Source organism: Doryrhamphus excisus, linkage group LG2 (assembly GCF_037039965.1).
Source record: "Doryrhamphus excisus strain RoL-2023G ecotype Guam linkage group LG2, RoL_Dexc_Guam_v1.1, whole genome shotgun sequence".
NCBI lineage: Eukaryota > Metazoa > Chordata > Actinopteri > Syngnathiformes > Syngnathidae > Doryrhamphus > Doryrhamphus excisus.
In genome coordinates, this window is record NC_136358.1 from 1,106,768 (window position 1) to 1,127,920 (window position 21,153).

At 41.3% G+C, this 21,153-nt stretch overlaps 1 protein-coding gene across 1 annotated transcript; it reads left to right on the plus strand.

Annotated features, from left to right (window-relative positions):
- Positions 1–1,957: 1,957 nt before the first annotated feature.
- On the plus strand, positions 1,958–4,625 carry LOC131126465 (microsomal glutathione S-transferase 1-like). The gene is made up of 4 exons (XM_058069031.2): positions 1,958–2,099; positions 2,212–2,337; positions 2,406–2,497; positions 4,215–4,625. The coding sequence occupies exons 2-4, from the start codon at positions 2,218–2,220 to the stop codon at positions 4,459–4,461; spliced, it is 459 nt and encodes a 152-aa protein (XP_057925014.2). The 5' UTR covers positions 1,958–2,099; positions 2,212–2,217; the 3' UTR covers positions 4,462–4,625.
- The last annotated feature ends 16,528 nt before the right edge of the window (positions 4,626–21,153 follow it).

The following is a 21,153-nucleotide window of genomic DNA, read 5'->3' on the forward strand; positions in this document are numbered from 1 at the left end:
ATTAGCTAATTGTTTTTTCTAAAATGCGATAGAGTGAGGGCACAATGTTGGAACCGTAAAGCGGCGAGAGACGACTGAAACGCTTGCAGGAATGATGACCACTCAAAATGGGCGACATAACAGGCGATTTGTTTCAAGCGCAAACACAGCGGAGAGCATCCTCCCCCGTTCAAAGCGTAGAGCAGAGGGAAAACGTCAGGCGCTGAATAAACTAACACTGATGGCTCGTGCGTCACCTGTTATTAGTGTCACGCTTCCACATGTATCAGCGTGTCAAAACCATGGAAACATGCCTCAGGCCATGTAAATAAACTAGCGACACTCCGTTTGTGTTTGGCAGCTGATGCTCTTTCACGACGTCCTAGAACAGTCAGCTACTCCTCTGCCGACGAGGCTTGCCGCCATATATGACAGCGCGACGAGGTTGGCAGGTGTTTTGCAAAGCGCCTCATGTTGGCAAGGCACGGCTCTTTGTTCAAGCGCACGGTGTTTCAAGCACCTGGCGCCCAAACATGGCGACATGACACGCACTTGATTAAAAGAGAAATGACAGGAGTTTGAGACCAAAGTGATTCTGAGTCAGGTCTAGCCGCCGTCTGGAGAGCGTGCGCTGACTTGAGGTTTGATGGAAAGATGAAGAGAGCGCTAAATGCAGCAGTCGAATCCACCAAGGAGAAAATAGCACTTTTTGTTTTTATAAGGAGAAATATATTCCCTGACACTTTGCAAGCTTGTTTTTGTCTCAAATTGCCACAACGTCTACACTGTATCATGTTTACATTATTTATGTATAATATTACTCGGTTATATGACTGCACACAAGGCTTTCACTTCACGCTAATATGTAATCTAATTTTACTTAACCAGCTGCATCGCAAACAAACAGCTACACCAGGGGTCTCAAACACGGGGCACTAGTTTGAGGCCCCCGCCTTGATATGAAAGTTTAATGTTAGTGCGGCCTGCGCAAGTTTGATATGGATGCTGTATGGTATCATGTACCCAGAAAAAATTATTACGTTTGATTCATGTTCATGTTAAAGGTTAAATAACTGTTAATAGTTATCCTCCCTATCCGTGTGGAAGTGGTAAGTTTTGGCTATTTAAGTTTAAAGGAAATAACTTGAAGGCTACCGTTTAGGTCGCTAGCTCTCTCTCTAGCGAGTTAGCATGTGTCTCAAGACCCTGCAGTTGCGCAATATGTTGTAAATAAAAAGAGTATAAATGTAACTATAGTCGTGTTTTGTCATGTCTGCAGGGCTCTAATAATGCTTTGTTCATTTTAATCTGAAAAAAATCATTTGTCTACACGCCAACTATATGTGGTTTCTTAAGTTTTTATTATTTGCTGTTTTATTATTATTATTATTATTATATTTATTTATTTATTACTGATTGATTTTGTTTATTCTTGATTTGTTTATTTATTTTTCATCTTATTTTGTCTCATCTTCTTTTGAAAAATAAAAATGAAGATTGGAAAATTGTAGAAAATCGGAACCAAAGCAGTTTATTCATTTTTCTGTTTTTAATAAATGCGTTTTTTTTTTTTTGTTTGTTTTTTTGGAAAACCTGATGCGGCCCAGTCTTGCCCAGACCCTAGCTCCAGTGGCCCCCAGGTAAATTGAGTTTGAGACCCCTGATCTACACACTTCCTTCTTATATTCTCCCCTAACAAAAGCCCCCCCACCACACACATTATTTATTTTTCAGGCAGTTGCCAAACTCCACTCTTTAATGTTATGCTGTTGTATGTGACAATTGCAATATTTAGATGCAAAAAAGTACTAATGTCAGACTTCATTCTTTGCCGTTCGTAATCCCTCATCAAGTCTAAAGTGCGTTTCATTCAACACTTTGTCCTTTTCTTTGCCGTTATCTCGGTGCAAAGCTTCATCACTTCAATATCAGTTCATTTTATGCATCGTCATTGTTTGTGAATACCTTTGCCGTGTAATCACAGTGACTTTGCACAACAGATAAGACAGGAAGTGCTCCAGGCGGGAGTTAGACCCCGCCTCCAGAATTACTAGGTGAAAGGCCGGCTTGTTTTATGTAACACGTTCAGTCTCGTCTCACTGCAACTGTCACCACAGCTGGTAAGCTGATCCACTTTTTTTTTTAGCAAAAATATGCAAATATGGAGCTTGCTTTGAGATACTTTATGCAGGTTTTGCATTAAAAGCAGTTTTATATCTCTTTGCTGGAAAGAAAATCATGTTGGCAGACCTGATGCAAGATGAGGTGTTGAGGGCTTTCAGCTCTTACGCGCTTATTGTTATCCTGAAGGTGATGATGATGGCGCCTCTTACAGCGTATTACCGCTTCACCAGAGGGGTGGGTAACGACAGTTGATCAATGATTGATAAAAAGAAAGCAACATGAAACAATTTGTGCGCATTCAGGCCTTTGCCAATGAGGAAGATGTAGCCCTTAAGTCCGCAGAGGAGAAAAAGAAGCAGCTGAGAACTGATCGAGATGTAGAGCGAGTCCGAAGGTGAGTCACGGCCGTGAAATCATACTTTTCTTTCGAATTGTCCGTAGCTGGGAGTGTGAATACTTGTTTGTGTACTGCCAAGTCGTGACCCTGAACAGGTTAAGCCAGTGCTTCTCTCATAGAGGGGCGGGGCCCCCTGGGGCTGGGGGGATGCGTTGAACTGTCAGGGGGGCACGAGAGGCAGGAAGGACTTTCAATATTAGAGCAGACCTGCCAACGTGTATGAATGGAAGTTGACTCTTGAATACACTTGAATGCCTCGCTACTGTCCATGTTGTCCATGCAGTCTGTACAGTACAGATGAATCCATACTAGCAGTTTCTCAGTACTACTTCAAATCAAGGGTAGGAAAACATTCCTGTTCCCCATTGAAGGCATGACGGAAAATAATTGAGAACCACTGACTCATTTTCTTGATATTTGCTAATAACTTTATTTGACTTTGTGGCAACTGATTACACTCCAACTATTCTGCCTACGAATGTTCAACTTAATCAGGTCAGATTGTGTTAAAAATCTATATTTCTTAATGAAAAGAGTCAAGTTTTCACACTCGGTGAGAACCAAGGTTATACAAACCTTGTGCAAACTTTCCTGCGATGGCCTCATATGGAAAAGTCAAAGGCCATTTTGAGATTATTAATTATTGGTACCAACTTTTCAGTTTTTTTCTTGCTACAATACAACTTCTGCTTTGTTTAATGTCATCTTACAGCAGGGGTCGGGAACCTTTTTGGCGAAGAGAGCCATGAAGGCCAGATATTTTAAAATGTGTATCTGTGAGAGCCATATACATTTTTTTAAACATTGAATGCAATAAAATGTGTGCATTTTTATGTAGGACCAACAGTTTTAGATATAATGGGCTCTAATTACGTAGACCAGGCACACTACCCCACGCCAATGGGGTGTGGCCAGCACACTTTTGTGAGCAGCGCAGTGTCTAATAATAAATCAAATACTTGTTGCCATTAATACAACTTCTGCTGCTGCATAATTTTGCACCATACTCAGTATATTTCATTCTTTTGGCCATCTTTGCCAGAAGGCTTGGTTCTGCAGCTTTAGCTAGGTGACTATTTGACTAAAGGAGGAAAGTTTACATTTACATGTTTTTTGACATCTCAATGACCGAGGTAGACTACCGCATTACCCAGTAATAATCGAGTTTTGGTGTTTGACCTGGAAAATATCAGGAAAGATGGATATGGTCAGCCGTATTGCAGTAGAAAATAGATGGACGAATTAAAATGCATAAAAAAGTTGTTGATTTTTAATATTGATTTAATATTCATTTCTGTGATGTTTACTTTAAAATGTTAGCAAAAATAAATTTTTATTGTGGTAAGAAATGCTTGAGAGCCAGATACAGTCATCAAAAGAGCCCTACCTGGCTCCCGAGCATAGGTTCCCTACCTCTGTCCTACAGTATGCCGTGGCAAAAAAAAAGAGCTTCCGTCCACAAATGGCTCAGAGGCTGCACTTTGAATACTCTTTATGTATATTTAACGAAAGAAAGAAAACGTATAGGTGACAAAGCATATGATTAATAATAGGGGTGTAACTGTAAGCTGTTACGGTTTTAAGGTCACAATTCGATCATTTGAAATCAATTTCCGACAATTGTTTTCTCTATATGATATATAATCTCATTCACATCGCTATTCATCATCAATTCCAGTCATATTAAGTTATATTTTATATTTTTATGAACCAGATGTCATCTGAACGACCTGGAGAACGTTGTTCCCTTCGTGCTGGTGGGCTTGTTCTACACTTTGAGCGGACCGGAACTTTCGGCTGCTTTGCTGCACTTCCGCATATTTACTGCCTCTCGGGTCTTCCACACCATCTCCTACATTGGCGCTCTGCCTCAGCCCTGCAGGGCTCTGTCCTTCCTCCTTGGCCTCCTGGTCACCGTCTCCATGGCGTACCACGCTCTGAGTCAGGTTCTCGTGATTTGATGATGACGACAGCGGAACACCAGTACCACCACGACTTCGATCTGATGTTTGCTTCACGCTCAAGATGAATTTGCTTTGTTTGTTGAAGATTTTTTTCTACATTAATTGTAATACGTTTTCAGGAAATAAATGCAAAATAAAATACATTTTCTACCCTCTTGAAAGATATGAATATTATTTTTTAATGTCAATTAAAAGTGTGAGTTGCCAGAGTTATCCTATACTTTGTAGCTGTTTGTTATAATATCATTACATGTTTCCGAAGACAGAATTTGTTCATATATTTCTATAAAATGCACATTTCTACATATCCTGTCTTTGAATGTGTTTTCTGAATGCTTTATATTTGTACTTTAAACTGAAAACTGAAAATGTTTAAAACAGGCAAAAAACACAAGTTAAATATACATTTCAAGAACCTAAACTGGCCATATTCAACTCAGAAAAAGCATGATTTTTTATTAATCAATATATTATTGTAAAACAGATGACATGAAGCTAGAAGTGGCAAGGGATTACTGTACATAAACTAGAACTAAATGAAAATATGGAAGATGAGTAAAGAATTGGCTTTGCTATATCACTATTAGATTCTCTAATCACTAAAAAACAATAAATTACAGCAGCAATCGTCGATGAAGAGGACATATCCATATTTTTTAAAAAGAAATTTTATTAAAAAAATTATCCACTACAGTATAAGTAATGCTGATGACTGTAATTTAATTTCCAATGATTACGATACTGAGTAATATCACCACAACCCTGTGTATATATATTATTTTTGCATTAATCACATGTAATATTTAGGAAAAGTAGCTGCAAAATGAGTTTTGCTTTCTCTATTCTAATGAGTATATATAATTACGGTGTATTTTGGCTCATGATTCATTTCCGTAAGCGACTGATAAGAAAAAGATATTATTATTATTATAATAATGTGCAGTCATCTGATAAAAACAGCCAGAATGAATAAGCCCTTTGTAGCCAATATCTCAGTTTTTCATTGTGCGTGTTTGAACACCATGCCACCTCCACCCGGACGCAGAACAGGCACATCGCCTGCTGTCCACGAGAGGGCGACATTTTAAAAGTCAACCGGCTCGCTCCCTCATTAGGGCTCATTTATGGACTAGGAGCAGGTCATAAAAGTGCCTCAGCTTAAGCTTAAGCAAGGTCATTAGCATGGCTGTCAACATTCCTGTGAGTATACCACAATGGTGCTTTTTTTTTTCTTTTGCTCAACCAGTACAAAAACACTCACACACTCATACATTTTTGATTTGGGTTATTTTGTTCTATTGACTGAATTTTGCTCATAGTGCATGGAATAAAAGGGAATGCTTTTATTGTTGCAGTGTCTCATAGAGTTATATATTGTTTAATTGTTACATTCTTTGTCTTGTGTTTTATTCTGTTATGATAAACACAAGGCAAATATCACAAAATGCTTCAATGATCTTGAAAAATGCACAAAAAAGTACTACCCTAAATCAGCAGTACTACCCTGTGTTCATTTGGCATACAATGGAGTATTAGGGCCACATTGAGGGGGAAAAAAAGTAGATTTTGAGAATAAAGTTGTAAATTTTATGAAACTAATGTCTGAAATTTATGAGGAAAAAAAGCTGTAAATTTATGAGAAAAAATTGATGAGAAAAAAGCTATGCTGTATTTTTGTACACGGAATATTATGACTTTATTCTATTAAATGTACAAATTTATTCTCATAATATTGCAACTTTTTTCATGTAACTTGATGACTTTATTCTTGTGAATTTGCATTTTTTTCTCATAATTTTACAATTTTATTCCTCTAATCTTTTAGAAAAATTAATTTTTTTTTTTTTACTTAATCTCTCTTAAATTCTTGAAATATCAGATTACTATGGTTTTTCAATGTAAGAGTGTTAGTTTTACTACTTTAGTAAAAGTATCATCCCTGCATTTACTTGGTATGGGATCCATCCCAAAATGTGTTTGGTTAGCTCCGCTGTGTCATCTGCTGATATGATGAATGCCTCTCGCCGCACATGAAGGTGACTGGCGTCACTCCAGAGCAGTGAAACCCATGGGTGGCCACTGCAAATAGTAGGATGAAATTGCCATGAAGGCTGCTTTGGGCGGCTGCTTTGGGCGGCTGCTTGTCTGCATTCTGTCCTGTTTCTGTATAAGTAGACGAGTTTTTATGGGAGCTCATTTGTTCGGGACCCTCGGCCCTCCAGGGTCTCTCATTCCTCAGACAAGCCATGCATTTCACAGCTTAGGGTGGGGGAGTGGGGGGCAACCCCGACACCATTTTTAACTAACAACCCTGGACACACCCAGGACTTCCAGATGGAGTCTATGCTAGGTTCTGGCTGCAAAACTAGCTAATATTTTGCCAGTGGCTTCATTTTATTATGAATGTCGAGATTTCTCTGGGTAGTCGGCTTCCTCGGGCAACCTCAAACATGCATGTTAGGCTACCTGGGGACTCGATACTTTCCGTTGCGGTAGCTGTCTAGCTGCTGCAAGATAACAGACTACACGTTCATACATCAAGGTTCCTTTTTTGTCTGGTCTTCCAGTCTCCACATGTCTGGTCATTTTATTTTTCAAAAATAACATCCAATGAAAATGATGAATTCTGGTTTTGTTTCTTGTTAGTGGTTAACCGAGTGGCATCTGTCAATTTTGAGGGCCTCTTTACGCAACAAAGTTTTGGTTTCCTTTTCAGTCAAATCACAGAAACAATGTAGTACCCATACCAAGCAAGGGTCTTTGTCTCAAATTAAATACTTCCATCAGTACTCTCCGATACGTACTGTATGGTATACTGTGTACACTGTATACTTCATTCCTGATAGGGCATCCCAAATCCACTCTGCACTTAGCTAAAAATGACAATCCCAATATTTAACCACTTTTTCTCTCCTTTTCAAAGGTGAATTGCAACCACTCGAGGTCATCCGTACCATTCCGCCATGGAAACAACATGACGACAGTTCAGTGTGGTAAGTCAAATGCGCATTCATCGTTTTCTGGTATTTCTGGGTACTAACAGTGCAATGCGTGTCGCTGTATTTCTAAGTGTGAACACACTTAGGCACTAAATAAGTAAGTACAGAAGTGTGCCAACTGAGACGTGAACCAAGGACTGCAATATATTACATATAGAAGGTATAAATTAGGGATGCTTCGATCAATCGGCCATCAAATTCCATGAAAAAGCATGTGATGGGCATACATATGTGTGCAGTGTAGTGTCTTGGCTAACGACCACCAACCATTTTCCTTCAGTGTGCAGATGTACCAAAACAAAACAAACATGTCTGCCATGGAGAACCGAGCTGCCAACACATGACATGAAAAATATCTTGCTGAGCAGCTTTAATTTACGAAGACGAAGTATCAAACAAACAAACGGCAGCTAAACGTTGGACAACATCTCGCCCATATGTGCGTGAAAGTCAGAAAGTAAAGCAAATAACACGGAAAATAATTAAATTCATGAGATGAAATAACCAGACTTTCTCAGCGGTGAAGACACCGGTTTGGCAACGGCTCTCTCACTTGGCGTCCACCAACGTGTTCCCTGTAAGTACTGCTAGGGTTCCACCAATGGACTCTCCATTACAAGTTATACATGAAAATTCCATTACAACCCTCCTTCCTGCAGGATGCAAAAATGTACGCTGCATTATGACTAATTACGCAGTCTTTACCCTTGCACACTTGAAATTTGTAGATTGTGTGTGTCACTGATTTTACACTTTACAGTTTCAAGTGTGACAGCCTGATTAGATGCTGTACCGTGTGTATTTGAAGGTGTCACATCACTACGTCGTCTCTTTCCTTTGTGTGTGTTTCATCAACTGTCATTCACGCGCTTTGTGGCTTATTGGTAGGCTCTTTAACGTCATCGACGCTTAATTAGATACAACTTCAAAGTAGCGCTCCACGCAGAGATGAAGCAGATATTTATATCTAACTGCAGCACCTAAGGTCCTGGAAATGTAATGAACAGGAAGCAGGAAGGATTTATGACAATTGAAATCAATTGGGTACCACCAGGTGGACAATTTCAGGCCACAAAATCTTTATTTCTCTCCCTCGCATCATGGAAAGTTATTGGACATATGGTGACATCCTACTAAGCTGAAATGAGAAGGTTGAGCTAGGAGAAGTTCCACATCTTGACCCGTTCAAACCATTCCAATGTCCAAACATTTAAATCATTCAAGACATTAAATTCCCACTTTTCCCCAAATTCATCACTTAAATATTACTATAGAGGAACCTGTGTTCTTGCAGTATTTTTACCACAAAACGTCCTTAGCTTGCTAACAAGATGACAACCGTAAGAGGAAGTCGCCCATGTTGCCTGTCTATTATGCCACCATTGGTTGACAAATGTTACCGCAAAACTCATTGTTATAGTTTTACAGGCATAAAACATTCAAGAATTAACTCATTGCAAAACTGGAAGGTGGCGTTGCAGAGGAATGTGTTGATCTCACTGTCACATGGTGTCTTGGGGAACGTCTGTTTTTCATTTCATGTAAAAAATATGCCAAAATGTTGCCTGGGTGTGTACAATATGCCATGCATCTTATCGTGTTGTTAATACTTGTGTAGGTCCAGCTGTGTTCTTGCAGTATTTTTTTTTTACCACAAAACGCAAAACTTAGCTTGCTAAACAAAAAGGACAACCGGAAGCGGAAGTCACCTATGTCGCCTGTCATCAGTGCTTAACAAATCCTAACACAAAACTTGCTGTTATAGTTTTACAATTCTAATTTTACATGTATAAAACATTGAAGAAGTAACTCATTGCAAAACAGGAAGGTGGCATGGAAGAAGAAGGCGTTGAGTTCACTGCCACATGGTGTAAATGTAAAAAATGCGCCAAAATCTTGCCTGGGTGCGTACAATATTCCATGCATCTTATCGTGTTGTCAATACTTGTGTAGGTCCAGCTGTGTTCTTGCAGTATTTTTAACCACAAAACGCAAAACTTAGCTTGCGAAACAAAAAGGACAACCGGAAGCGGAAGTCACCTATGTCGCCTGTCATCAGTGCTTAACAAATCCTAACACAAAACTTGTTGTTATAGTTTTATAATTCTAATTTTACATGTATAAAACATTGAAGAAGTAACTCATTGCAAAACAGGAAGGTGGCATGGAAGAAGAAGGCGTTGAGTTCACTGCCACATAGTGTAAATGTAAAAAATACGCCAAAATGTTGCCTGGGTGCGTACATTTTCCGGCTAGTGTAAAAACAGAACTAAAAACAGGCTTCATAACAAAACAGGAAGTCCCCAGATAGTGGCGAGCGCAAGTCGGCTCCCGCCGTAATCACCATGACCGTGTCACATGTGTCGGAGAAGCTTCGTTTCCCATCCGAGCGGAGCCGGCGCTGGTGAAATATGGCATACGAGCTGCACCGTCTCCAACAACTCAGCACTGGAGAGGAAGGGGCACCCTGACAAGCATAAATTATGTTAATAGATTTTAATAAAAATCGCTTTACTCCAAAGGTTTCACTACTTTGAAATGTCAGGATGATCTAGTGGTCCTACCTGGGGAGAATTTGGAAGCTTAAGTTAGAGCACTAAAATATTAAAACAAGAAATCGTGGCCTCCTCCCTAACCCTCCGCCTCCCCTGACTGTGAGGAATGGTGGCCGCTTGATGAAAAATGGAGAATGCACGTGCACAAGTGTCTCTCCCAGGTGGAGTTTTCTACATGTATTAATTGATCTGAGGGCGGAATCTACTTCTCCATAATGGCTTGGTATAATGAAGAAGATACGGAGCACATTCGGGAATATTTTAATGAAGGAATGCCAGTATCATTATTTTGTCTGTTCTACTCAGTAATTTACAATTAAGGCCGTCCTTGTTATCTGAAATAAAAATTGTAATTAAGTAAGAAATTGGGCTTTTGTGTCAGCGATGGTGATTAGTAATGACAGTCTATTCAAGGGCAGAATTATCAGAAAATTATTCTTATGAAAAAGGAAAAACACACGGACACTCTGTGCGACCTCTGCTACCGCCGTGATGATTGTGAGACTGTAAATTATCCATTGTCACCACGCTCCATTGATTGGGTATTGGTGGTTCCTGGCCTCAGGACCGACAAAGGCGACAAGGAACAAAACACAGGCCGAAAAAGTGAGCTGGAAAAATACTTGGAAAGAGGAATGCAATGGTAAAGAGAGAGACCCACGCTTTTCAATTACTGCACGCAAGAGGTTAAATCAATAAAATTCAAATTGCTTATGGTAATCGCCTGCTCTCCAATCACTGGGATCAGCATAAGCAATCTGCTGACCCCAGCCATGCATGCTCAGCCACTGATTGAAACATATGAAGACGAGTCAGCTGGCTGCAAGGGTCAGTGTAGATTAAACTGTATATATTATATTTGGCTATTTGTTTGTGTGACCTCCTTGGCCTTGTACTTTATCTTATTAAGAGAGTAAGTAAGCGCTAGATGAGGCAGCAACTGAATTGTATTCACAAAAAGATTCAAGAATTGTCATAAGTGTGTGGAGTTATGATTATTTACAAAGTGATATATATTTAAGTTGACATCCCTCGGATTACTAAAAACTAAAAATAACCATTGCTTGTACATTTACTAGTGACTCCTTCCCTGTTGTAGTTTATTTTTATAAATTTTGACATAACTACAAATTCAGCAAAAACATGCGAGTGATAATAAGTTCAAAAGAGTTCTGCAGCTATAAATCCAGCAGAGGGCGCTGTCTCAGAAGTCAATTCACTCAACATTGTCAAGCAAGAAGATGCTTTGGCAAGGCAAGTTTTGTTAACTGCAATACTGTATAACACATACCAGTCGATAAGTCATATTAACTCACGTTCCCCACGACAACACACGGTAAACATAGTTAATACCGTCTTTACACAGCAACCTTTATACCGTCTTGTTCGCTGTTCACTCCCGCATAGCAGCCTCTCCTCCTCCGTATCGCCGCAGGGATATCCGATCGTTTGGTGTAGCAAAGGGATGCTGAAAGCTAACAGCTGCTCCCGAGTGTAAACAATGAAGCAAACAGCAAGCTGCAAACGCAACAAGATGAACATCCATAGCTGCACACTTGCTTAAGGGGTCGGTACGGCACAAAAAACAATAAGGTAGTCATAAATAAATCGCTATTAAACACTAAAAACACAGCAGACTAGCCTGCACTCGGACGGCGCCATCTTGAAACATGAGACCTCCGCATCAAATCCAGTCTATCGATCTGATCAATTTGCTTGTTTTTGATATCGTACTTAAAATAAACATCAATATTTTAAAAATATCACTGTATCTATTCAGGTAAGGTTTACGACCTTCCAACACAGTAAGATTGAATGTCAAATCGAAATTGAATTTTTTTGTCAATTCATTCTGATTTTCCTGAAAAATCTCACTTGACAACAACAGTAATGTAATAAATCAATTACCGTGTTTGGTCCTGTGGCTTTCTCACCTACAATTACACAGATCAGATTAGCAGCTCCTATTTGCTTCTTTTCTTCTTGGTTCCTATCAATAACGCCGGTTGCAGGTGAAGTCGTGATAAGTAAAGTATGTCCCTAAAAGATATACGCACTGCGTGCCATTCTGATGATGCCGCTTTTGCATTTTTCATTAGACTAATCTATATTTCGCTGGAGCATGTGCAAAAAAAGGAAAACCTTTCAACCTTTGCCTTATTTCATTAAGCAAAAGTGGCACATAAAACATTCCAATTGTGTCTTTGAATAATTACAAGAAAGCCAAGACCTGCGCTATAATGAACGTGTCTTCAGTTCCATTCAATAGAAATAATTGAAACAATGGACGCAATTTATGACCTGCTAAGAATGCAGTAATGTGGGCATCCATGGGCGGCATTATGAAGTAAACTCTGACCATTCCATTCCAGAATGGAGTTAATGAGTTCTGTACGGAGAATAATCAATAACCTGGAGGGTGGCTAATTAACTGCTAATTATCTGGACCCATTTCTGTGAGACACGAATGTGGCCATTATAAGTAGCCATTTTAATAATAGATACATCTGACAGTTTTTTTTATTAGCGATATAAAAGCTGGCTTATCAACTGGCAGGTCCAGAATTGCTCCAGGGAAGAAGTGTTTACCCTTCCAAAAGATCTCCGTATAAAACCAAAACAGTGTCTTAGTAATTCAGGAGTTTTTCAATTCCGAGGCCTCATCCTGACAATGTCCAGTTTGCCGTAAGTGAATGTAGATCATTTTATAGCAAGGTCATTTCCAATTAAGAAAAAAGGCAAAGCGTAACCTCCAGTCTCTTGTGCCTGTGAGGAGATAAGCAAAAACATCCTTTCCATCAAGAAAAGCCTTCAGTGTCATTCTTTATACAGTGGAACCCATTTAAGTCGACTCTTCAAGTCCTGGTCCACCGTGTCTTCTCATAATAAAAAAGTGCAGAAATCAATGTAAAAAAAACTGCAATAGGTTCAAAAATGTGTTATTATTTTATTCTTATGTATTCATCCAAATTGGCTGGCCAGGGTGTACCCCGCCTCTCGCCCAAAGACAGCTGGGATAGGCTCCAGCAGCCACCACGACCCTTGTGACGATAAGCGGTAGAAAATGAATGAATGAATGATTAGAACAGGGGCCTCAAACAAGCGGCCCGCGGGCCAAATGTGGCCCGCAGGACACTAGTTCGAGGCCCCCACCTTGATATGAAAGTTTAATGTTAGTGCGGCCCGCGCAAGTTTGATATGGATGCTGTATGGTATCATGTACCCAGAAAAAATTATTACGTTTGATTCATGTTCATGTTAAAGGTTAAATAACTGTTAATAGTTATCCTCCCTCTCCGTGTGGAAGTGGTAAGTTTTTGGCTATTTAAGTTTAAAGGAAATAACTTGAAGGCTACTGTTTAGGTCGCTAGCTCTCTAGTTTGTGAGTTAGCATGTGTCTCAAGACCCTGCAGTTGCGCAATATGTTGTAAATAAAAAGAGTATAAATGTGACTATAGTCGTGTTTTTTTTTTTTGAAAACCGGATGCGGCCCAGCCTTGCACAGACCCTAGCTCCAGTGGCCCCCAGGTAAATTGAGTTTGAGACCGCTGGGATAGGCTCCAGCGTAGTCTGCGACCCTAGTTGGGATAAACGATAAAAAGATGGATTGATGGATGGATGGACCTTTTCAGGACACTTTGAGTCTCGTGTCAGAATCTTTCATGAATGGATTTGCTGATTTGTTGGGTGGCCATCTTACTCTCACCCGGTGTATGCACTGAAAAAAAAATCTAGCATCACCAAAGATCATCATCATAAATCATACCGAATAGATTTTCTTGCAATGATAAAATAATTTTCTTTCTTTACGCTAACTCTATTCCTTCCAGCCAGTGATTCTCCACAAAGATGCAATGTTTGGAAATATTTGTGTTCATATACGGCTGACTTATTAAAACATCATGCTTAATCTGCAACCACCACGAATTTCGAAGCAGCAGTGCATGAAATCACAATGTATTCAGTTGCAAATGGATAGCCATGGGAGATTTGGTTGGGCACAAGTAGGGTGGTTTGCCCAAAGCTTTGTTGTGCACAAATTAAGACTTCTAATGGAGCGTCTCACAAGTAAACATAAATCAAACGGTGTTTTGGTATTTCTCTAATGTAACAATTCCGGTGCCCCATTTTTAAGAAACATACTGTACTATGTTTGTGGGATGAGCGGCACCACTCAGTTTGTGCTTTACACCATATAAACTGTGCCAAATCTTCACCGCCTAGCCTATGCCAAAGCTTATTTTGCTTTTGCTACTGAAGCTTGTTTTGAGCTTCTGGTGCCCTCAGGCGCAGACAATCAACCTGATTGTAGTGTGATGATGTGGGCTGGCATTGCCATCACTGAAAAAACGAGGCTTGTCATCCTGTAAGGCAATTTAATAATGTCACTTCTTAAAAAAGGAGCTTAAATTGCATTTGTAAGAAGTTCATCATAAACAGACGAATCACTCTGCTGTTGTGTTGTGAGATAACATTCCAGTCCAGACAGGAAACTCAGCTCTCTCCACAGTCTGGAATCCCACAGCAGTGTGTGACCACCACGGGGAGGAGGTTCTGGGCTATTGTGTTGTTAGTATAAGAGTGAACAGTGCAACCATGTTAGTTGACTTGCAACACCTCTTGGTTGGAATGGAAGGTATACCGCAATAGTGTGTGACTAACCTGAGGAAAGGGAAGAGCCACGCTGTTGTGCTGTTGGTACTAATGAACAATTAGACAATTTGTGACGGAGTTGAACGCCATCCCACAGCAGTGTGTGACTAACCTGAGGAGGAATGTGCTAGTCTGTTGTGCCGTTAGACCATGTTAGACACCTCCTGGCTGGAGTTGAATGCCATCCCACAGCAGTGTGTGACTAACCTGAGGAGGAATGTGCTTGTCTTTGCGCCTTTAGACCATGTTAGACACCTCCTGGCTGGGTTTGAATGCCGTCCCACAGCAGTGTGTGACTAACCTAAGGAGAATATGCTAGTCTGTTATGCTGTTAGACCATGTTAGACACCTCCTGGCTGGGTTTGAATGCCATCCCACAGCAGTGTGTGACTAACCTGAGGAGGATGTGCTCGTCTGTTGTCTTGTTAGACCATTTTAGACACCTCCTGGCTGGGTTTGAATGCCATCCCACAGCAGTGTGTGACTAACCTGAGGAGGAATGTGCTAGTCTGTTGTGCCGTTAGACCATGTTAGACACCTCCTGGCTGGGTTTGAATGCCATCCCACAGCAGTGTGTGACTAACCTGAGGAGGATGTGCTCGTCTGTTGTCTTGTTAGACCATGTTAGACACCTCCTGGCTGGGTTTGAATGCCATCCCACAGCAGTGTGTGACTAACCTGAGGAGGATGTGCTCGTCTGTTGTCTTGTTAGACCATGTTAGACACCTCCTGGCTGGGTTTGAATGCCATCCCACAGCAGTGTGTGACTAACCTGAGGAGGACGTGCTAGTCTGTTGTCTTGTTAGACCATGTTAGACACCTCCTGGCTGGGTTTGAATGCCATCCCACAGCAGTGTGTGACTAACCTGAGGAGGACGTGCTAGTCTGTTGTGCTGTTAGACCATGTTAGACACCTCCTGGCTGGAGTTGAACGCCACCCCACAGCAGTGTGTGACCAAAATAATAACATATAACAACAAATGAACAACACAGCCTAGTTTGGACACCTCCTGTCTGGAGGTACCAGGTTGATTTGGCTGTATATGGTTCTTATAGAGGCAAATTAGGCTCCTTTTTGAATAGATAAAATGATGAAATGTCCAACCTTTACATCTCTATTTTACATATGTCTGTTGTGTTTCTTATATTGCATCCTGCGTCTGTTTATTTCAGTGGTATTACATCAGGGTCTACCTTTTAATCACTTGCCATAGATGCCGTTGCTGACACAGAAAACTTTCCATACAGTAGGTAATTGATCGTATAATGGCAGTTGGGCGCTGTGTCTCCGTGCAACAGTGATGTAAGATATTATTATAGCCGGTATATGATCATTTCCAAATGACTCCAGGCCGAGGAGGCTCGGGTAAATCTGCTGCTGGTGGTGAGCAAAGACTGAGCACAGAATGATGTCAGTGTGCAAGCTGTGTTGCCAGCCCTCTGACATATCAGACTGGGTGGAATCTGTCAAGGCAACATCCCTCATGTACCGTGGAGATGTCAGCGAGAGGGGTGGGTCCATGTGATGGTGCACCTGGGGAAACCGCAGAGGTTTGGAGCCTGCTGGCAAAATTGCGATGCGAGCGCGGAAAAAGATAGAGAAGAAGCCCGTGACAGCGCAAACACATTTATTTGGCCCCTCACGTAGCACCCGGTGGCACTCGCCAATCAATAATTGAACAGACCAAGGATAATAGCTACTACGCGCGCCGTGCACTCTTTGAGCGTGATGATGGAAACGTATTTGCTGGCAAAATAAATTGCCGCGTTTGGTCATGAGTTGCTCACCTGTCTCCACACTGAGGAATAAATGAAGAGTAATGTTGTCGAGGCGTAAGCGCACACGTTAGTATTCTGTCACTGCTGTCAGTGTCTTCAAACATAAAAAGCATCTCTTTCTACTCCTTCCTCTCGGTGACTCTTAATGGAAACCGTAGGGATGCGTCTGCTTTTATAAGTTGCGTCTCTATTCAAGAGGCTGCATTTGAAAAACAACATGAAGGGCGAAGCGTGTCCTGTACTACGGTGGAACCCATTGAAATTGACCTGGTTTATGTACACAACCGGTCTACATTCACCTTGACTTGCATGCATTTTGTGTAAACAGTGAGGGACTGTGTGCTAGTGGGCCAAAGAAAAGATCCAAATGATAACAATTTCTCTGTGCCGACCATTCCGACCCTACACACCGATTTCACGCACCCTGCCGTCTCTTCAAAATAAAAGCATGCTAGCAAAACACAACACGGTTACGCCACAAGTAGTCTGCAAACAACGCTGCTTTCAGGCGATATGTTTCTTCTTCTTCTACTTCTTTGTCTTCTTCTTTCTCTTTCTCTTTGTCTTCTTCTTTTTCTCTGCCCTCATGTGCCCCTTCACTACATCCATGAACCTCCTCTTTGGTCTTCCTTTACGCCTCCTACCTGGCATTATCCTTCTACCAATATATTCACTATCTCTCTTCTGGACATGTCCCAACCATCTCAGTCTGGCCTAAAGGACTTTATCTCCAAGGCTTCTAACACGTAATGTCACTCTCATGTATTAGTTCCTGATCCTATCCATCCTGGTCACTCCCAATGAGAACCTCAGCATCCTCGTCTCTGCTACCTCCAGTTCTACTTCCTGTCTTTTCCTCAGTGGCAAAGTCTCTAGACCAGGGGTCTCAAGCACGCGGCCCGCGGGCCAAATGTGGCCCGCAGGACACTAGTGTGAGGCCCCCGCTTTGATATGAAAGTTTAATGTTAGTGCGGCCCGCGCAAGCTTGATATGGATGCTGTATGGTATCATGTACCCAGAAAAAATTATTACGTTTGATAAATGTTCATGTTAAAGGTTAAATAACTGTTAATAGTTATCCTCCCTATCCGTGTGGAAGTGGTAAGTTTTTGGCTATTTAAGTTACCAAAACACTGAAAAAGTTTGTATATTTTTCTGTTTTTAATAAATGCGTTTTTTTTTTTTTGGAAAACCTGATGCGGCCCAGCCTTGCCAAGACCCTAGCTCCAGTGGCCCCCAGGTAAATTGAGTTTGAGGCCCCTGCTCTAGACCAAACAACATGGCTTGTCTCAGCACAGTTTTGTACACCTTTCCTTTCAGGTTATATGTTTTATTTAAAAAAAAAAAACATCGTTAAGCAATTTATTTCTTGCATTTAGTACTTTTTGAACGGTGATTATGGCTTACCCTTAATGGATGGATGGCAATCATTTACAGTAAGTCTTGTCTGAGAGTGTGGTGGATATTTGCGAGTGTTTGGATCGGATTGAATAGTAGATGAGGCCACCCATAGGGTGCTGACAAGTCTTTCCTATAGCAAGCTTAGGTGCACCTGCATGAAATGCTGATGTGGTTCCTTTCTCCTCCCCTTAGGTCTTTCTTCTCCATCTCTTCCCTGTGGCAATAGATCAGATTTCCTCTGGGGAAATCATTATTTGGCATCATTACCATTCCCAACACTTTTATCTACTACCCCTTGTTTCTTGACTCCATTGCCTGATTAAGTTTAGGGAGGGGAGGCAAACGGGGTGAAGGATACCCTTTAATGCCAGCCCTCATAAATAAGTCTTGGAGTAGTGGCTTTGATTGGGGAATTTAAGGGTTCCAGTGTGGCTGCTGTCTCCAGGGATATATCTTATATCATAAAACTATTCAATCTTTCCAACGGCCAGCTTTAATTAACGGTGGGGCTAACTAGGGGTGGGTGATATTACAAATCTTGGTTTCAGTTGGAAAGTAAATACAGGACCATTATAAAGAATATGGACTACAATTAGAACTGCATACAGGACCAATATTGGCGTTACCGATACTGATATTTTTAACATGGAAATTTTTCAACATTATGAAATCACTGAGCAAAAAGATGTTTTTATATTTGTGAGAGGCGGGGTCCACCCTGGACTGGTGGCCAGCCAATCACAGGGCACATATAGACAAACAACCATTCACACTCACATTCATACCTATGGACAATTTGGAGTCGCTAATTAACCTAGCATGTTTTTGGAATGTGGGAGGAAATCCTTTAACATTTTTCCCCCCAAAGCCCTCCTGAGCCTGAGTTTGTAAACCAAATAAAAATATATGAATATGAAAATATCAACAACATAAAAATATGAACACAAGAAAAAAAATCAGGTATTGAAAAATATCAATCTCATCACGATACCATTGGTATCAAAACTATCAATATTTGGATCGCTCCCCAACCTTCATGCATGTTCCTGTGATTTCAGTTGCACTGGTCTTCCTTTGGAGCCTGACTGATAATGAAATATTTTGAGTCCAGTAATGCCGGCTATTATCCGCAGTATGTCTTTTCCTGTAACATATTAATTAAAGTAAAAATCCATTCCTGTGTAGCCTTGGGTTATTGTTAAGCAGTTTCTCCCGGTGCCAAATGTATTATTCATACTCGCTGTTTTGGTTTCTTTGTTGTCCCTGCAGGCAGGTCCCAGGTAAGTCCTGGTGCCTCAGTAGTGCTTCATGCGGCCGGGAGGCTCCAGGGTAGAGCCTCTGGCAATGGCTTTAGCCTTGCTGCTCTCCAGAGACTCTCCTCGTTCAACTGGGCCGCTCTGTCTTCAAAGACAAATACAAACACTGCTGTCTCTGCCGTCTCCAGCTAGCCTTGTTGCTGCAAGAACTCGTAGACTGTATTGTTCCCCTCGTGTTCTGCCCACGTATTCCATCCAGAGTGAGTTACACCCAACAAATTGTGTACGTGGGTGCACTCTTTTAAATCGTGCAAGTACGGTCCAGGGTTCAGCGGTGGAGGCGGCCCAAAGATAAATCTTTTGTGACTTCACCGATGCAGAATTAGCACATAGAGAGGAGGAGGCACGATGGCTGCTGATGCTCGAATGGAAGAGTTGGTTGAATTTTCCTCATACAATACATTGGAAAAGAAGGACTTTTCTTGGTTTCTGATATGTTCATTCATTCATTTTCTACCGCTTTTCCTCAAGAGATAGTGCTGGAGCCTATCCCAGCTGTCTTGGGGCGAGAGGCGGGGTACACCCTGGACTGGTGGCCAGCCAATCACAGGGCACATATAGACAAACAACCATTCACACTCACATTCATACCTATGGACAATTTGGAGTGGCCAATTAACCTAGAATGTTTATGGAATGTGGGAGGAAACCGGAGTACCCAGAGAAAATCGGAACTGGAATTGAACCCTGGTCTCCTAGTTGTGAGGTCTGCCGGTCCGCCGTGCCGCAAATGTGTATTGATGAACTGTCATCCGAAACATTTTGGGTAAAAATGACTGCAGAAGTTCAACTGTGCAGCCATTGGTCTTTGTGACTGAACCCGTACAATGGAACACCTCAGTCACCCCTTGCGTGTTTTTTGAAGAAGCCACATCTGCCACCATTTTCTGAAAATGTGGGGAGGGAGTGGCAAGCACAGGGAGGGATGATGTCACTCGCCTCGTACGTTTACGTAAGTTACTTAGTCACTCATATGTTGGGATACTGTATGGGATACTCGCGACCACATGCGTCATCACCATCAGACGTCATCAAATGTCTACCATGTGACCAGTCACGTCACCGTTTAAAAAGGGTGGTTTAAAAAAAGTAAATTACAGCAGTAACTTCTCAAAAATTGTACGTATTTTGTTGAGATAGTACCATTTTCGGAACTTGTGCATATACGTATAAGTCTACCAAAAATGGTCAGAGCACTTGAAAAGGTGTGAATCATGGGGGGAATCGTGCCGCTTGGCAGAGGTCTGCGCTCTCTGTGTGCTTTTCTTTGTGTTTGTGTGGGGCCGGTCTTTGTGCGCTCATTGGCAGTAGCGGGCACCCATTCTCTGTATCCTCAATGCAGTTCATAATCTGAATTCCGAATCCGCAACAAGGCCGTACGTACCACGTACGGATCCCCAAATTTTGCAAGAACACGCCACTTTCTTTGGTCGTCTTTATGTCGCCAACTCGTCTGTGTGCGCCAACTCATCAATTCCTGGTCCACTTTCTTCTTCTTACTACTAAAAATTGCCGACATCGACGCTAACATGCATGGGCGACATGAAATATGAGACGGAAAGGGGTCATTTCTATGAAAAATGGGTCCGTTTATGTCAACATGTGTTGTACTATTATCAGCTGCCTCGTTATCACTAAGCAGCAACATACTAACTACTGTCTAGTAACTTCCTGTTCAGTGCAAAGTAAGCTTCAAAATAGAATCATTTGTTATTTTTTGTATTGTTGGGCCTTTGAAAGAAAGTTGAAGTTCTAGTAGTCAAGGCGTACAATTAAATTATCACAGCAGCTCTGTTAGATCAGAGGATAAAATATCTTGTGAAAACGGAACAATCCAAATAAAAATGGAGGAAAATGATTGTTGACATTCTTCATTATTGCCCACTCTCCTAAAGTCTCCTTGGAAAAGTCCCAAGCAAATGTGCAAGCAGCGTCTAGTTTTGTTTACGTGGACGTGAGTCAGCCGGTCTTAGTTAAATGGGTTAG

Coding starts and splice junctions, on each gene's coding strand:
- LOC131126465 (XM_058069031.2), top strand. CDS start 2,218: ATGTTGGCAGACCTGATGCAAGATGAGGTGTTGAGGGCTTTCAGCTCT. Junction 2,338..2,405: donor ATTACCGCTTCACCAGAGGG/GTGGGTAACGAC, acceptor GTGCGCATTCAG/GCCTTTGCCAATGAGGAAGA. Junction 2,498..4,214: donor GATGTAGAGCGAGTCCGAAG/GTGAGTCACGGC, acceptor TTTATGAACCAG/ATGTCATCTGAACGACCTGG.